This window comes from Megalobrama amblycephala, linkage group LG10 (genome assembly GCF_018812025.1).
Source record: "Megalobrama amblycephala isolate DHTTF-2021 linkage group LG10, ASM1881202v1, whole genome shotgun sequence".
In the NCBI taxonomy this organism is placed as follows: domain Eukaryota; kingdom Metazoa; phylum Chordata; class Actinopteri; order Cypriniformes; family Xenocyprididae; genus Megalobrama; species Megalobrama amblycephala.
Window position 1 is genome coordinate 6374806 of NC_063053.1, and position 19586 is coordinate 6394391.

Genomic DNA, 19586 nt, shown 5'->3' on the forward strand with positions numbered 1-19586 from the left:
CAACAGGTGTTTCCAAGAATGTTTAAATCCAGAGAAATAAGCAATTTTAACCAGGACACGGACTGTGTTTGTGTGTCGCCTGTCAATGACATCATGCCGGCATTACCCTCGGTTTCCAGTTTTATTTTGTAGAAACCATGGAAACACCAAAGACGCTTTAATATATTATGTTTTATTAAAGAAATGAGCAACTGTTTGGATGCATTCATCGACAGAAAACTAATCATGTTGTATAACTCAACACATTTAGTCTCATTGTTTGAATCTTGTTTTCTTGATTATATTAATGATATTCTAATATCGATCTATCTTACTGCAGTGTGCAACAAGTGTCTCATAGCAGCCGCCGAACGAACGCTCAGATTAACATTATAACATTATTTTCAACACACTCAGATGTATCTAATGTGAAAAAACAGTGCTGTGTTGCCCCACATATGCTTGACCGGAAGAAGCGGAAGTGGTGGCTGTGTCATAATAAAAGTTCAAATTTTAATGCTAGGTGTGATTGTGATTAATAACAGAAAAATGTGAGATTAATTAATTTTTCTTTTTAATTGATTGACAGCACAAATATTAACCTGTCCCTTCAGGTATGTGTTTTAGTAGCTGTGTTTCGTGTAGTAATGTTGTGTGTCTGTCATACGCAGGCTAACGGGACCCTCTGGCTACCTCTCTGATGGAGCAGGAAACTACAAATACAAGACCAAGTGTACGTGGCTTATTGAGGGACAGTGAGTATTGGTCTAAAAATGAAACCCTCTTTCTCAGATTAGAGGTCTGAACCTAAAGCCTGAATCTGGCCTGTAAATGAGACATTGTAACCTGACCTGACATGACCTGACCTGACCGAGAGTGTTAAATTTTAAACCCTTTAAAATTGATCATTTTCTTTTTTTCCCCCAAGACACCAACAATAGGTTTGTTACCACAAAAATATGAAATGATTGTCATTTGGTAAATGTTAATATGCAATGAATTAATATCATGTAATTGATTTAATTCAAGTTTTAAATGAATGTCAATCCTATATCAAATATTTTTATCCATAATGCATGTTTTTATTCATTAAAAACTTACAGCGAACTTCAAACCTGGCTTGTTTGAAGCATTTGTTTAGAAACAAACTTCTGTTTGTTAGGGTGTACTCACACTAGGCATGGTTACCTTGACCCGAGCACAAGCGCGATTGTCCCCACTCCCCTCAGAAAGAAATGCACTTTCGTTAAAGGTGCCCTAGAACTTTTTTTTAAAAGATGTAATATAAGTCTAAGGTGTCCCCTGAATGTGTCTGTGAAGTTTCAGCTCAAAATACCCCATAGATTTTTTTTAATTCATTTTTTTTAACTGCCTATTTTGGGGCATAATTAGAAATGAGCCAATTCAGGGTGTGTGGCCCTTTAAATCTGGTGCTCCACACCCCAAGAGCTCGCGCTTGCCTTAAACAACATAAAAAAAGTTCAAACAGCTAATATAACCCTCAAAATGGATCTTTACAAAGTGTTCGTCATGCAGCATGTCTAATCGTGTAAGTACAGTGTTTATTTTGATGTTTACATTGATTCTGAATGAGTTTGAGGCTGTGCTCCGTGGCTAACAGCTAATGCTACACGGTTGGAGAGATTTATAAAGAATGAAGTTAGGGCTGGACGATATGGCCAAAATTTATATCACGATATAATTCTTAATTTCGGTCGATACGATATAATTCCGATATCGATATGAACTATATAATAGCCTCAGAAAAACTGCCAAGAACGGCCACAACGGATGTCTGTACCTACAAACGTCTGAAAAATGAATTTGCCAAATCTATGAAATCTCTTCCTATAAAACTATATAGGATTTTAGAAATAAAAACAGTACAAATAAATTTATGTTCAGCTTTTATTTGTATTTAGCCTTCATACAAACATAAAAATAAACATAAGACTCAATCACTTTAGTAATATTAATATCTTTAACATTAAACTATAACGTAGGCTGATTTTATTATTCTTAAAGGTTCATGAAACCCCAAAACATGAGATGAAAATTTGAGATGTAAACAGATATGTATAGGCTGCACATCGTTGAAAACACTAAAGGTACTCAATGTTATTCATAAGTGAAAAATACTTATTTTTGCATTTTTCATAGCGATTTCTGTCTTCCTGTTTGAAAAGCTGAGTCGGAGCACCATCACAAAATCTGAGTAATCGGACATGGTCGAACATGCTGACGTAGACCGTTTCTCGACATATATATTCATGACATAAAGCTCATTTAATCCAATCACTGCGCTGTAGTATGCATAAGATTATAATTTCAGTATTATGCATGAGGAAGCATCACTTCTCTCGGAAGTGGATTGTTTTGCTGTAATCTACCAGCCCAAATGGAAAATATGTTTGCATGAGATCGCATTACAGCGGATAATTCAAATGTCACAATAGTGCGGCTCATATCACCTCTGCCTGCTCTAGCTGCGTTCAAACATGCGAGCCGTAGGCCGTTTCCCTCAGCACAGCACGTGTGTTGTTTGTATTTTGCTCGCGATGCGGTCAGAACTGGAGTTTGAATACGAACAGATGAAAAATACGATTGTTTTTATGATACAGGCGGAGCGCGCATATGCTCGGTTTCAGCGCGGAGCTCCGCGATGAGTTTAATAACACTAACCACGTGACACATAGCTCATACAGAATAAAGTATCCGTGTTTTAAGTTTTTATTTCACACATTCTCCTGCACCAAACATTAACCAGCACGGTGTAGTTATGCACACATACTTTCATCAAGTTGTGGAAGCTTGTTCCGTCGCATTTGCATCAGGTGTACTCATTTTGTAAAACTTGCCGCGTTCGCGTTTGATCTTAGCGTACAACTGCTGAGCACTGGCTGGTGGCTGCATGTCTCTGTGGTGTACGTCATCACGCAAATAGCCAATCGCGTTCTGCTCTTTCTAACGGCTGCGTCTCAAGTCAGTGATGCTGTGTAATGTATATATCGAAATACCGGAAATGTGTTTAAAAATCATATCACCGTTATCGAAAAAAATTATATCGCGATATATATTGATATTGAATTATTGTCCAGCCCTAAATGAAGTTGTGTTTATGAATTATACAGACTGCAAGTGTTTAAAAATGAAAATAGCGACGGCTCTTGTCTCCGTTAATACAGTAATAAACAATGGTAACTTTAACCACATTTAACAGTACATTAGCAACATGCTAATGAAACATTTAGAAAGACAATTTACAAATATCACTAAAAATATCATGTTATCATGAATCATGTCAGTTATTATTGCTCCATCTGCCATTTTTCGCTATTGTCCTTGCTTGCCTAGTCTGATGATTCAGCTCTGCACATCCAGACGTTCTGCCCTTGTCTAATGCCTTTCATAATGTTGGGAACATGGGCTGGCATATGCAAATATTGGGGGCGTACATATTAATGATCCCGACTGTTACTTAACAGTCAGTGTTATGTTGAGATTCGCTTGTTCTTCAGAGGTTTTTTAAACAAATGATTTATATAAGGAGGAGGAAACAATGGAGTTTGAGACTCACTGTATGTCATTTCCATGTACTGAACTCTTGTTATTGAACTATGCCGAGGTAAATTCAATTTTTGAATCTAGGGCACCTTTTAGATACTGCCTAATATATATTATCATTTATGCCGCATGTCAATTTTCACTTGCACGTATCAGAGGATTATAAAGGCAACTGACGTTAATGGAGGAATTTGCAGCTTTACTCGCAAACTACAATTCCTGTTCATCAAAGTTGAGAAGCAGACCCATTATAAACCCAAATACACTCAAATTAAGTACATGAATTGATACGTGTACCAAAAAATATGTTTGCCGTCGTAATGATAACGGTACACACAAAAGTAGTAGCTGTTCCGTGCTCAGGCACGGTTAGCGCTCACACTGCATGCGAACCGCGCTCTGGCCCCACCTCTTCCAAGCGGGCCAGGGACAGCTAAACGAACTGTGCCCGGGCACGGTTTGGAGCGATCACACTGGTCAAACAAACCGGGCTTTGAGGTTCAAACGTGCTCTGCGCGGTTCAGAATGCCTATTGTGCATACACCCTTAGGTGCGTTTCAAGAATGCTGTCCTGACGAAGCCCTCCTACTCCAGTAAAAATAGAAGAAAATGCAACAATTGTAACAATTTGAATCATATTTTGGAGCAAAGCAAGCAATCTACAGGTCTGAAAACACCCTTAAACAGTTTGTCAGGTCCTGTCAGGTTTGGTTCATGTAGCTGACCTCTATATCAGATACCTAGCATTTGTGTGTGTTATGGTAGTTGATTGGCCTCTTTTCTCGGCAGACCAAACTCTATCCTGAGGCTTCGCTTTGAGCATTTTGCTACTGAGTGCAGCTGGGATCATCTGTACGTGTATGACGGAGACTCCATCTACTCTCCTTTACTCGCTGCCTTCAGGTATTCTCTTCACTTCTCTTCATTTCTCTGTGTGTGTGTGTGAAGTGTAAACAGGAAGAGTGAGATTTCCAGATAATGACCTGTTAATCCAGGGTCAGATTAGAATACGGAGCATTCTGGAGGGGTGGTGTACTTGCAACACATCAGACACTGGTTTTAAACGGTGTGAACGATCCCTAGAAACATACCTGAGGTCTGGTGGAAATGCTGTGACATATTTGTCATCCATGAATGTTTCTTTAACTGAAAGTATCTGATAGAAGGATAAAGTCCATGGTATTTGACATGTAATGTGATCTTAACATTGCAGCCACCATTAGGAGAACCACGATACCTATCAAAAGTTTGAGACCAGTATGATTTAAAAAAAAAAAAAAAAAAAAAAAAAAAAAAAAAAAATATATATATATATATATATATATATATATATATATATATATATATATATATATATATATATATATATTTTATTACTTTTATTCAGTAAGGATGCATTTAATTGGTTAAAAGTGTCAGTAGACATTTATAATGTTACATTTTTTTTTTTTTTTTTTTTATTAAATAAATGCTTCCAAGAATCCTGAAAAAATGCATCACATTTTCCCAAAAAACTGTTTTCAACATTGATAATAATAAGAAATGTCTTGAGAACCAAATCACCATATTAGAATGATTTCTGAAGCATCATGTGACATTGAAGACTGGAATGATGGCTGTTGAAAATTCAGCTTACCATCACATGAACAAGTTACATTTTAAAATATATTCAAACAGTTTTTTTAAAATGGAAATGTTTCACAATATTACAGTTTTACTATATTTTTGATCAAATAAATGCTGTATTGGTGATCAGGTGAGCCTGCTAGTCTAAAGATGTACTTGGATAGTGATTCATTCACACCAGTATGCCAATATATTGAACAATATTTGACAGAACATCGACAAAAAATCTTCAAAAATTCATACAAAACCCAACACTAATCATTTTAAGCAGCCCATTATAAAGAAAAGTACAAATACCGTCTAATAGAGTAGAATTAAATGAGAAAGTGATGAAACTTTTGAATCTGTTGCGTTCCCTTTCAGCAGAGGTATTAAAGGTTGTGTTCTCTTTCATGTTCCAGCGGTTTGATTGTTCCTGAGAGCTACAGCAATGAGACTGTCCCAGAGGTGGTGGCACAGTCTGGCTTCGCCCTGCTGCACTTCTTCAGTGACGCTGCGTATAATCTCACTGGCTTCAACATCTCCTACAGGTAAAGCTTTATTTCCTGGACCAAAACAGCAGTACTGTAGTTCTGTTACAAAACCTAGTGAGCTGCTTGCTTTAGACAGCGTCTAATTGAGGAATTTTCTATTCATCCTGAAAAAAAAAATGCATCATTGCTTCCACAAAAATATTAAACAGCACAGCTGCTTTCAACATTGATAATAATAAGAAATGTTTTTTGCACCAAATCAGCTTATTAGAATGATTTCTGAAGGATCACGTGACACTGAAGACTGGAGTGATGATGCAGAAAATTCAGCTTACGTTGCATTTTAAAATGAGTTAAAATAGCAAACAATTACAATACTAATCTGTTAGAATATTATAATATCTTACTTTTTTTATCTAATAATTTCAGCCTATGGGAGTGTGAGAAACTTCTTTCAAAAACATTTAAAAACTCAATATTTGAACGGTAGTGTACTCAAAGACGTTATTGGAGTTTGCTGCCTATGTAGGCCTATCAGTCACTTATAAGTTTCCATTCAGTTTAGATGATTCCAGGCATCTGTCTATTTACGCAGTAGACCGGAAGGAAGCTTATTAGGATTAAGAACAGAACTTGATTCTTGTAAAAATGCTTGTTACTCTCGAGGACTTTAAAACTTTAACCTTAATTTACAACTTACTTGCAAAGCTATCCCTAACCTATGAACACTGGATTATTTAAAGTGCCCCTATTATGCTTTTTCGGATATTACCTTTCATGTATTGTGCAATATAGCTGTTTAAAAGATCAATATGTGTGATAAATGGAGTTATTGTCTCCTAAATGAAAGAATGATTCTGAACTGCCTGAGACGAGTCAACAGTAATTCCAGTCTTACTTCCTGCTCAAACCTACATAACCAATTTGCACAGTACTAGCCTATGTTCTTCATTGGCTGCCCGTAAACAACATCTACTTTGACACTGTAGTTGTAGCTGAGGCCTATTAGAGTTTGGTTCATGTTGTCGATATGTGGAGAAGACACTGTTTTCTGCAATGCGAAAGTAAATACACTTTGCAAAGGACTCGGACTCAAATTGATATGGTAAAACCAACGCCATCGTTACTCTTCGTACCACTATGTATACACGCCTCCAGAGCTGAAATACAGATATGGTAATAGCGGTTTAGTTTTTAACACACACTGTAAGTGATAGACCAGTCACAACTGACACGGCCATTTGACCAATCAGAACAGAGTACCTTGAGGTATCATTTATCGAACCGTTTCAGACACTGTGAGAAAAGAGGTAATGCTGCAATGTATATTATGAGAATATTCAAGTATTTTTTGACCTCAGATGTATGTAAACCTATTGTAGGAGACCTCCAAAGCAAATTTAGGAACCTTTTAAAATGGCATCAAACAAAGTTCGATTAATGATAATTTTTCGATTTCAATTTTGGCTTCCAATGATTATGAGAACAAGATAATCGACGTGAAACAATTGATGTGTACGCGCCTAAACAGTCAAATAGTCTACACACAAATATGTTGAAATGCCGTTTTGGTAAGTAACCTCGTAAACACAGTCGGTCATGTCTTAAGTGAACGTAAACACTTGGAAAGAGTGCTTGTGTAACAGTATATTGGATCCGTGCAGCTCTTAAAGTGACAGCAGCCTAATAAATCTGCTGCAGTCATTATTGTTAATCAAACAACAAAAGACTAAAATAAAATCACTCACTGCTCTTGAATGAATAAACTGCAGTTTTAATAAGGATTAGTCTATATTTAATGTATACAGCAGTGTTGTTTTACATTTGATTACTTTATTAAATTTCTGTTGTAGGTTATTACTTATCTGAATACACATTAGTACATCTTTCTGAAAAACTTAAAGCAGTATTTTGTGTGTAATTTAGTTTGTTCTTATTGTATTGCTGACTTTTTACTTGTCTTCTGTAACTGTTGAGGAGCATTAACCTAATTAAAATGACTCATATCATGAAAAAAGACTTTGATCATATCACCCACCTATAGTTGAGTTAAATAATCATGATTTCAGTACTGAGCAGAATAATCGTGATTATGATTTTTGCCATAATCAAGCAGCCCTAGTTTTTGTACAAGGCAAGTATCTTGAAATCCCAGATACATTGCTACTTGTTAATGTCCATAAATGGCAACGGATACTTTGTGGCTGCATATTGTTGCAGTTACGCCATCTACCAGCAGGGGCAGGGCCGTGTTTTGTTGTCCATGGCTTTTGAGAATCTCTGAGGATTCTGGGCAATGTGGATATGTCCTAAAGTTCACCCAAAAAAGGGAAATGCTGTCAGCATTTACTCACTCTCATGTTGTTCCAAATGTGTATGACTTCCTTTCATCTGTGAAACACAAAAGAAGTAGTTTGCAATGCTGAAATTCCAGATATGCCTCATGAAAGTCTATCATTTCAGCCACTTCAAATATACAAATGTTACTTCACCTGTTCTGCATTGTAAAAAAAAAGACAGGTCAAGACACACCTCACAGAAACTGCATTATAAGAGTGAGTACGTGATGACAAATTTTTGGCTGAACTGTCCCTTTAAGGCTCTGTACGCAAGAGCTAGAACAAGAAAATGCAGCTCAGAGTAATTTAAGAAGAGCGGGACAGAGGAAGCGCAGATGTCTTTGACCTCTGTGTCAGGAACTGCTCATGTAAAGTCCTGACGGCGACTGCGGCAGTTTCTATAGCGACTGCATTCACTGGGACCCAAAAAAACGCTGGAGTGCGGTATCAATAGAACATCAAACACCAAGCCTGACACACACTGCAGACGCTCACAAAAACACGTAAAGCTGAAAGACAGATGCTAGACTGCCTGTTATTCTCTGCTGTCCCTTTTTTCCCTCATGTTCAGCTCTAGAGGAGAGTGAGCTGCCTACTAATGCGGCTGTCGGTACACGCTTCAGTTCAGGTTGAACTCATATATTCTGTTCCCACCTTAAGCTAGCTCCTCCCTCAACACAGTTGTTTATAAGATATTTAGGCAATTATTAACTTAAAATGAAGTTAAAATAGTAACCAAAGGTATTGTGTAATTTTATATTTGCCTTGCTCTTGTTAATGCTTTATGGACCTCGTGACATGGCTCTGCTGCTCTGTAGGCTAAACGTCCACTGCATAGCCAGAGACTGTTCTAGGGGAAATAGCTGGACAATATTGGCAAGTCTAATGTCTACTGATTACAATGCCTAACTGTGCACCAGAAAAAGTAAATGCCCAAGCAAACAGTGTAACAATAGGCTTACATAAGGTGTGGTTGGTGCAAGGAAAATCATTAAACTGAAGTCATTTGTGATGGATGATTTTAAAAAGTTATATACGGTAAATGTATTCCTTCAAATACAGATGCACGATATTTGCATGTTTGTATAGTTTTGTAATATCAAATCTATTATAAATCATAATTAAACAAAATATTTTAAAATATATTTTTTAACCAACATAGAAATTACTTCATATCAGGCTCTTATGTGCAGAGATTATTAGTACACCATTTGTAACTTCCTGAGCAGTTATTATAGTATTTACTTAGTATTTATTATTTCTTAGCATTTTTTTTTTTTTTTTCATTTTAAATTTTAGTTTTTGTAATTTTGTTCTTTTTCATTTTTTATTTCTGTTTGGCCTTGATTTATTTTTCAGTTTTAGTTTTTAGTGCTGACATGGCATTGAGAAATAATAAATAAATTTGAGTAATTTTAGTATTTCAGCTTAAATCAAAATGAGAAATGTTTTTATAAAATAACTTTTACTTAATCTTTCTAGGTTGTTATTTCAATTATTGAAAACAATTTTAATAGTTTTAGTAAACAATAGGGTTGCAAGATAAATCAAGTTTTTTATTATTTTTTTTTTTTTAAGGTACAAATTGTGATTATTTTTTTTTTTTTTTTTTTTTAACAATAGGGTTGCAAGATAAATCAAGTTTTTTATTTTTTTTTTTACATACCATAAGGGCTTGCAAAAATGCAAAAATTCAGTTTTAAGTTGACACAAATAGCAGAGAATAGACTGACAATTTAGTGCCAAATGAACGTGAAACATGACTAGCTGTTTCCATCCACCTATTTTTATACAAATTTCAGGATATTGCGATGTGCAACAAAAATTACTGTTATATTGTTCTCAAATTGTTCATGTTAACAACATCAGCATTGCGTGACTGTGTATTTAGTGTATATTAGCGTTACCTGTAGATTTCAATTTCTGTAGCCACTCCACAGTCCAACGTCTTTTGCTTTTGACTACGGCTGAATCTCTAGTTGTCACTGATTCTCATTTGGATCTTTCTGGATTACAATCCGCCATCAAAATGATAAGTTTAATTATTTCAGCTGCTGTGAGAAAAGGCTATAAATGTGCCGCTACCAGCAGCATCCTCACGTGATAAAACCGACTAGCCTGGACGGGACTCCTTCCTTTCTGTTTACGGACGTGACGTAATGACGCACAGACATTTTTTACATTTTACATTTTTATGCATTTGGCAGACGCTTTTATCCAAGGCGACTTACATTGCATTATACTATACATTTGTATGTGCATTGTGCAATCCCTGGGATCGAACCCATGACCTTGGCATTGTTAGTGCCATGCTCTAACCACTGAGCTTACAGGAAAGACGAACTGCTGCATGCTCGAATTTCCCACGGAAATCCACCATGTCGCTCTTATTCTAAAACATTATTACAAGCTTACCGTTGTGAATCGAGACAAGATAATTAGATAGTTTTGAACACTGGCTGGTTATGTACTTGCTCAAAAATTGACTTTGGATAATTTTTAACCAAAAAAAGTTATGGACTGCAGCTTTAAGATGTAGAAAAAAAAAATAATCCACAGTGGCTTCCCCAATTGCAGTAACTACCATTTTTATTACAGATATTTTGCACTAATTTCCCAAGAAGTGACGATTTTATACTCTTGAACACATTGGATGGAAACGCTGCTTTATTTGCAAATGTTTTATGCAATATTTCTTTTGGGAATTTAACTTTTAATTGGAATTCGCTACATTGATTCTCAGTGCTGCTCTGTCAAAACATTGCTCTTTTAAGCAGTCTGACATGTCAACTATTGCGACTAATCACATGAGTTTGGGGTTAGGCTACCTTTTAATAAGTTGTTAGCAGAAAGCTGACTAGGTTGTCCAAACAATGGTAGACCAACACAGATATGACACTTACTATTGCATTTTTTTTTATTTTTTTTATCGTCTTTCTGCTCTACCCAGGTTGAATACATGCCCCAATAACTGCTCTGATCGAGGGGAGTGTCGTGTGGGGAATTCTAGTGAGTCGGTGCAGTGTATATGTGAGGATGGCTGGAAAGGAGAGGCCTGTGATGTGCCCTACTGCTCCTCTGACTGTGGCTTTCCTCTGCGGGGACAGTGTGAAAACGGCGGCAAACGCTGCCAATGCAGACCAGGATGGCAAGGTAAGATAAAGCTTGTGCTGATCCTTCGAAATAACAATAAGCTACTCAAAACACAACTGGACAAATAAGAAAAAAATTAAAGAGCGAGTCTTTAATCCACACATGCTGGGGTTAGTCCGGTTTTAGAACGTTTAACACAATTCTTCTCATTTCAGGACTAACTGAGTTCTGTTAAAATCCCCGTCACACCTTGTGTCTCAATTGGACTTTTATTTATTATTAACATTGATTTATTATTAACATATGTTGTGTCAAATGTGATAAAGACTGTTGGTGTTATGCAAATCACCATCTTTAATATTTACTCTATGTATGGTTACAAGCGTTATTCGCTATCGTGAGAATATAAAAAGGCCATGACATCGGTTATTTGTAGAGTATGGCGGCTTGAAAACTGTACGTAAGCTGTTCTATGAACAGGACATGTTAAGAGTCATTTAAGGAATCTGTTCATCAGTTTAGTTGGTAATGTTTTGTAATTCACTCAAAGTTCTGGGAATCTGTAGATCTCTTTTGGTTTGCCTAATTGTTTCCTGCCTCTGTTCCCCTTCCCCTCTCACAGTTCTTACTACAGATCTCTCTGTCTCGATCTCTCCACCTCTAGTGTTGTTTGGGTTTGCTTGAAAGACGGTACACTATGTACTGATACTGTTTGTCCCAGGGCTATATTTTGGATAAATGTTCTAATACTTAGCTTGTTCTGGTGAGCTCTGATAAGCCAAATGTTCAAAAATACAGATTATTCAAGTTCCTTGAGTTTAAAAAGTATGAATGTAAATGTCAGTTTTAGCACACGTTTCGATGACTTCAACTACTGTACAAAGAGTGCTAGATGACTAAATCCCGCTGCACCAAAATAGGACAGAGACTGACTTCCGTTACAAAAGTTGAGGTATCATTTATGTCTGTAGCACAGGGGCAACTCGAGAGAGTCTGACTTTTTAGTGGAAATGTAGGTTACTATAGTGAATTTGTTCATTCATACATGCCTCATTTTTCCTCATACATCTGTTTTATATTAGCATCTTTTCAAATGCCTTGGTAACACTTTACAATAAGGTTCATTTAGTTAACATTAGTTAACGTGAACTAATAATGAACTGCACTTATACAGCATTTATTAATCTTCTTTGTTAATGTTAATTTCAACATTTACTAACACATTATTAAAATCTTGTTAACATTAGTTAATGCATTGTGAACTAACATGAACAAACTATGACCAACTGTATTTTCATTAACTAATGCTAACAAAAATTAGTAAATACAGTAACAAATGTATTGCTCATGGTTAGTTCATGTTAGTTAATGCATTAACTAATATTTAACTAATGAACCTTATTGTAAAGTGTTACCAGTGCCTTTTATATACAAATTTTAATGTTTTACTCTTGTCCCATACCCGGACTTTACATTTTAAACCAAGAAAATCAATTATTGAAAATTACAACAGTTTGAAATTCTGATTATATAAACAAAGTGAAATGATATTTATTGGTTAAAATGATCTAATTTCAAATATTATGACTGTCCCACAGTGTGCACTAGGGCTGGGTAAAAAATATTGATTTCTCTATTTTAATTGATTCTCATTTTTACAAACCAATATTGATGAAATCCCAAGAATCAATTAGTCTGTCCTTTTTTCAGCTGATGAATAAACAGAACACTGATATGTTAAAAGACAACTTACCGAAATCTGTATCTTGTCTCATGTAATTGCTCAATAAGTGTTTCAACCGCTGAAAGATGCCAATTAAACCGCTTACAATATCACGTCGTATTTACCTCAGGAAAACCATATTTGGCGATCATAAACTTGTTAGTCAGCTAGAAAAATGAACTCTAGAGAGGAGCATTTTGTTAAATATATGCACCATATTAAGTATTCATTATAATTGTAATGTTCTTCAATATTTAATGCATGTTTGAATAAATCTGTCAATTTGTAACAACCATCATTTAAATGTTTATACAAACCCGATTCCAAAAAAGTTGGAACACTGTACAAATTGTGACTAAAAACAGAATGCAGTGATGTGGAAGTTTCAAATTTCAATATTTTATTCAGAATACAACATAGATGACATATCAAATGTTTAAACTGAGAAAATGTATAATTTTAAGGGAAAAATAAGTTGATTTTAAATTTCATGGCATCAACACATCTCAAAAAAGTTTGGACAAGGCCATGTTTACCACTGTGTGGCATCCCCTCTTCTTTTAACAGTCTGCAAACGTCTGGGGACTGAGGAGACAAGTTGCTCAAGTTTAGGAATAGGAATGTTGTCCCATTCTTGTCTAATACAGGCTTCTAGTTGCTCAACTGCTTTGTCGCATCTTCCTCTTTATGATGCGCCAAATGTTTTCTATGGGTGAAAGATCTGGACTGCAGGCTGGCCATTTCAGTACCCGGATCCTCCTTCTATGCAGCCATGATGTTGTAATTGATGCAGTATGTGGTCTGGCATTGTCATGTTGGAAAATGCAAGGTCTTCCCTGAAAGAGACGACGTCTGGATGGGAGCATATGTTGTTCTAGAACTTGGATATACCTTTCGGCATTGATGGTGCCTTTCCAGATGTGTAAGCTACCCATGCCACACGCACTCATGCAACCCCATACCATCAGAGATGCAGGCTTCTGAACTGAGCACTGATAACAACTTGGGTTGTCCTTATCCTCTTTAGTCCGGATGACATGGCGTCCCAGTTTTCCAAAAAGAACTTCAAATTTTGATTCGTCTGACCACAGAACAGTTTTCCACTTTGCCATAGTCCATTTTAAATGAGCCTTGGCCCAGAGAAAACGCCTGCGCTTCTGGATCATGTTTAGATATGGCTTCTTATTTGACCTATAGATATTTAGCTGGCAACGGCAAATGGCACGGTGGATTGTGTTCACCGACAATGTTTTCTGGTAGTATTCCTGAGCCCATGTTGTGATTTCCATTACAGTAGCATTCCTGTATGTGATGCAGTGCCGTCTAAGGGCCCAAAGATCACAGGCATCCAGTATGGTTTTCCGCCCTTGACCCTTACGCACAGAGATTGTTCCAGATTCTCTGAATCTTTGGATGATATTATGCACTGTAGATGATGATAACTTCAAACTCTTTGCAATTTTTCTCTGAGAAACTCCTTTCTGATATTGCTCCACTATTTTTCGCCGCAGCATTGGGGGAATTGGTGATCCTCTGCCCATCTTGACTTCTGAGAGACACTGCCACTCTGAGAGGCTCTTTTTATACCCAATAATGTTGCCAATTGACCTAATAAGTTGCAAATTGGTCCTCCAGCTGTTCCTTATATGTACATTTAACTTTTCCGGCCTCTTATTGCTACCTGTCCCAACTTTTTTGGAATGTGTAGCTCTCATGAAATCCAAAATGAGCCAATATTTGGCATGACATTTCAAAATGTCTCACTTTCAACATTTGATATGTTATCTATATTCTATTGTGAATAAAATATACGTTTATGAGATTTGTAAATTATTGCATTCTTTTTTTTTATTCACAATTTGTACAGTGTCCCACCTTTTTTCGGAATCGGGTTTGTATTTAAAAAAAATTAATTGGAGTAGAAATATAATTGTGATTGCAAAATAAGTGTTATAACTATAAAATCTTCCTTGTTTAATGTAAGTACAAATCAGTTAATTATAACCTTCAATATTACATAGTAATGTACAACCAACTGACTCCCATGTAGAGATATGAATCGAATTGTGAAATTTGTGTCAACACCCAGCCCTAGTGTACACAGGATGAAATGTCATACGTATGAAGTATGAGGAAAATAAAGAAAATTAAATATTTTGTATGTCATTCCCTATCAAGCTTTTATTCAAAATTATTTAATTTTATGTATTTAGGATGCAAAAAATACTAGCTATGATTTAACACTGTGGCTGTTTTAATTTAAAACATTTTCACAAAGTGTATTTTCTAGTCCGCAAAATGCCAAAATGCCCTCACTTGAAGAAACAGCCAATCACCACCTCAGACTTGTTTGTTTCTGAACATTAAATATTTTATCACTGCTGTATGAAAGCTCAAGGCTCGGTTAAGGAGGAGGTGGGAACCAGCATAGTTTAATGTGAAGTCATCTCCCGGCCGACTGTCGCATATAAAACAGCAACATACAGTAAATGTCCCAGGCCTACTCTCTCGCCCTTCACTGTTGTCGCTTCTCCCTATATCCTTCCAGAGTTCATTTCTCTCTCATTAACATTCGATCCACCAGCCTCTCACCGCTCACACAGCACTCAGCTCTGCCCATCTTCACGCCTCGACTACATTAATTCAGCTCTGTTTGCTCTCCTGAACTGTTTACAAATGAAGAAGTGCACCATATGAAACGGAAAAGAGTTCTTCCTAACTTACTGTAACTGTTGAAGCTGCTGCCATTTTGAATCTTTTTTTTAAAGGTCCCGTTCTTCGTGGTTTTTTGAAGCTTTGATTGTGTTTATAGTGTGCAATATAACATGTGTTCATGTTTCGCGTGTAAAAAAACACAGTATTTTTCACATCATTTACTTATCTGTGTACCGCTGTTTCCACTGTCATAAAAACGGGCTGATGACTTCCTTGTTCTATGAAGTCCCTCCTTCAGAAATACGTAACGAGTTCTGATTGTGCCAGCGGTTCCTGTGTTGTGATTCGACAGCAGCTCTTAGCGCATCTTGCCCGGAAAGGTCACGCCTCTTACCATAACGGGGAGATGCACGCGCTCAGTGTTATTGTAAACATGTCTTTAATTTTACCCTATCAATTTGAGCCGGAATCAGACCCGGAGAACATAGATGAAGAGGATCGAGTAGAACCTGTGCAAACACGTCTTTTGCAGGATGTATCACAATGGTAAGCTGTTTATTTACAGTAGGTAATGTTACATATGCCTAAACATAGAACAATGATTCGCGTGGCTGCAGCTAAACCAGCATGTGGTTAAACAGTAAACAACAGATATAATCAACAAATAATTTAAACTGATCATAACAAACACCAACAATCGATGGTGTCCGGTTGAATTACTACACTTTTTAAAGGTTTTGGTCGGATAAGTTTCAATTGCCATCTAGTTAACAAAGCTAAACAGCGTTGCCCTTTGTGTGATAAGTTACAGAAACTGTTAAACGCACCAACATAAATAATAAAATACACTTACCGGTTGTGGTCCACAAACAACGCCTTCTCCAGACAAAGAGGGAACTGCTCCATCTTTCAAAAATAATCTTTGTGCGAATCCGGCATTAAACTGACTGAGATTGAGGAAGCCGTCCTCAGTAAAATGTGCTGCACATAGTTTAACATGTGGATTATAATTTTCGGGAACCGAGTTAAACATAAATTGTAACCACTGATTTCTAAGTACAGCGTCCCTGGGAAGGCCAAACAAAGGTGATTGGACTGCGGGATGAAAATAACAGCGTTTCGACGACATGGCGACAAACACACTTTACAAACGCAACTCTTGCTCTTCTCCGTGGGAGCGCAACAAGACCACGCCCCCTTTTTTTGTGTATTCCTGTGGGCGGAGGTTAGTCAAAACACAGTTTTAGTGACGTCATTAAAGAAGGAAGTAGAGGGATGTAGTCCAAACAGGCCGTTCGTTGTAGGCTATTTCTGTTAAATAAAATATCTCGCTTGGCATTGAACTTTGAGCTTTAAAATTTTACAGATTTTATTTATACTCTAACAACAACATTGCACACTAACTAAAGTTGGAAACATGGGATCACGAAGAATGGGACCTTTAATTTTTTTATTTTTTTTATTTTTTTATATATATTACATCACAAGTCTGAGGTTTCATAATTGTTAGTTTCCAACTTGTAATTACAAGGTTGACAAAGACGTGAATTTTTTTTTAAAAATTGTAATTACGTTAAATATGACTTGGAGCCACTAAACCTCAGTCTTGGAGAAAGAGCACTGCTGAAGGTGTGGGTCTCTCTCATATCTGAGCTCTCAATCTCTCTTCCTCTCTCTCTCCCGTCAGAGACGCAGATCTGTGGAAGTGTTTAATTGCCCATCTGTGAACAACAGGTTGAGCCACACTCAGAGCTGACTCATATTTCAAGTTCCTCCCTGGTTTCCTGTCATTTTATACGTTTTCAAGCACAGCTCTCTTGTGTATCTTCTATTTTATTGTTATATTTTGTAAATTTAGTCAGTTAACTATGTTTTAAGTACATGAAATTTAAGTTGACTTCCACTGATTGACGACTAATGTACATTTCGTGTTTGATTTGCATAAAGTTCCATTCAAAGCAAAAACTGCATGTTTAATTAGAGTAATGAGTTGTTCAGCAAAGTATCAGCTTGGACTATATTTCACTGTAGAATGTAGTGTATATTCATTTTATATATTTATAATTCATTTTATATATACATATATAGAGAATACCAAAGAGGTCTGCACTCTGAAAATATATACATATGTATAAAAAATGTAGATATTTTTGATATATTTTTACTAGTGTGTGCAGGACACTATAGTTCATTTATGTAAGTGAGGATAGCAAAATAAAGTAAACTGTGACATACTATACCCCAAAATTCTTCATACAGTGGACTACCAGTAAAATTGATGATAAATTTGGAACCAAAAATTATTCAGACACCCTGACCTGACCATGTTTTGCTTAAGTGTTATCTGACATAATTAAGATTCATTTTTTCTGACTCAGTTTAACTTTGAGATCTTGTCATATTTTATCACCATTTTTTAAACTACAGTGAATAAACTGTATTAATAAATGAAATGTTCAAGGTGTCCGACTAGTCTAAACCTTGCATGTCCAGGTTTAAACGCGCTTCTCATGTTTGAAAAGTATCTGTACACATGACGGGTGGCAAAATTGCAAGAAAACTTTGATGTTGACAACTATACATTAAGCGTATTCTCTTTTGTTAGGATGTTGACATAGCAACTATTCAAGTTTTATTCAAAATGTTTCTTCTTTAGTTCGATTAAAAAATCTCATAATGTATTGTACTGTAAGCCTCTAAGCCAGCTTAATTGTTATATACTAGTTTGACATGACAGAAGAAAATGGAAAAGTTTTGTGTAGGCTTTCAAAATACTCTCTCATCTTGCTCATCTTCTGAGTAAATTCTGTGGTAAAATCAAATGAGGCCTATACTTTTCAAAATAATATATTCATTTTATATATTAATTGTAATTGTAACATTAACATGACGGTAATTTAAACCTAGCCTTTGTAAAAATATAAAGCAAAAAAGAAATTATAATAAAAATATGTGAACAACTAGTATTTCCAAGTCGACTAGCATCATTTAATCGACTAGTCGAATAGTCTTGCACATCCCCCTATTTTTTATTTTATTTTATTTTATTTTTTTTATTTTATTTTATTTTATTTATTTTTTTTTTTTTTTTTTTTTTTTTTTTTTTTTTTTCCCTGTGATGGCAAAGCTGAAATTTCAGCATCATTACTCCAGTCTTCAATGTCACATGATCCTTCAGAACCTTCAAAATTCTAATTTTGCAAACAGTTGTACTGCTTAATATTTTTGTGGAAAACATAATGCATTTTTTTTGCCCCAGTATTCTTTGATGAATAAAATGTTCAGAAGAACTGCACTTATTTTAAATAGATATATTTTGTAACATTAAAAATTACTGTCACTTTTGGTCAGTTAATGCGTATTTGCTGAATGATAGAAAAAAACTTTCCGTTCCCACATTTTTTGATCGGTATTGTCAAGGCAGAAAAACTTCAACAGTACTGTCTATAAAATATTTTTAGCTTACCCTGCACTAGTGACAGTCAGAATGTGTGTGTATTTTAGGTCTGGACTGTTCAATAACTGTACCAGCAAATGTTTCGTTCTGGACACGTGAGGAATACAGCGGGCATGGTTTGGCGCGGGCCTCCCATAAGGCTGTGGTTCATGAAGATGTGATGTGGGTGATAGGTGGACATGTGTTCAACTACACACACTACCAGATGGTGACTGCGTGAGTACACAAACACAAACGCACACAAACACTCTTATCCAAGCAGACACACCATAGGATAATAACTTAACTGGCTCACAGTTTCACTTTCTCCTTTACTCTCAGGTTCAACATCTCCTCTCAAAGCTGGATGTCGTTAAACCAGTCTGTCAACTTTGTAACTGGACGCTACGGTCATTCCCTTTCCCTGCATGAGGTTTGTTAATGGATGAGATGTAGTTTAATGGTGTTCTTCTACTCTAAAATTTAATTCTACTTCTACGTTAATGCTGTTAACTGTCTGCAAGGACTATTTAATGCTTTCAAGGATTTTTTTTTGACTCTTTCATTTTCTAGTTTCAGATTATCAGTATCTTCAGTGTACAGTATATTTATTCAGTATATCTTACTTAAGTATACAGTATATTTCATTTACGTAATGATTGTCATGTGCTAGCTAGTCCATTGTATTTATTCTGAGC

At 36.0% G+C, this 19586-nt stretch overlaps 1 protein-coding gene across 2 annotated transcripts in view; it reads left to right on the top strand.

Moving 5' to 3' along the window:
* The window catches only part of atrn (attractin), an 87291-nt gene that overhangs the window by 11752 nt on the left and 55953 nt on the right, over positions 1 to 19586 (top strand). For both annotated transcript variants that reach the window (XM_048204178.1, XM_048204179.1), the window contains exons 2-7: positions 651 to 734; positions 4333 to 4446; positions 5571 to 5699; positions 10932 to 11134; positions 18957 to 19125; positions 19231 to 19321. In XM_048204178.1, the coding sequence (XP_048060135.1) occupies positions 651 to 734; positions 4333 to 4446; positions 5571 to 5699; positions 10932 to 11134; positions 18957 to 19125; positions 19231 to 19321 (790 nt within the window). The remainder of the gene's footprint in view (positions 1 to 650; positions 735 to 4332; positions 4447 to 5570; positions 5700 to 10931; positions 11135 to 18956; positions 19126 to 19230; positions 19322 to 19586) is intronic.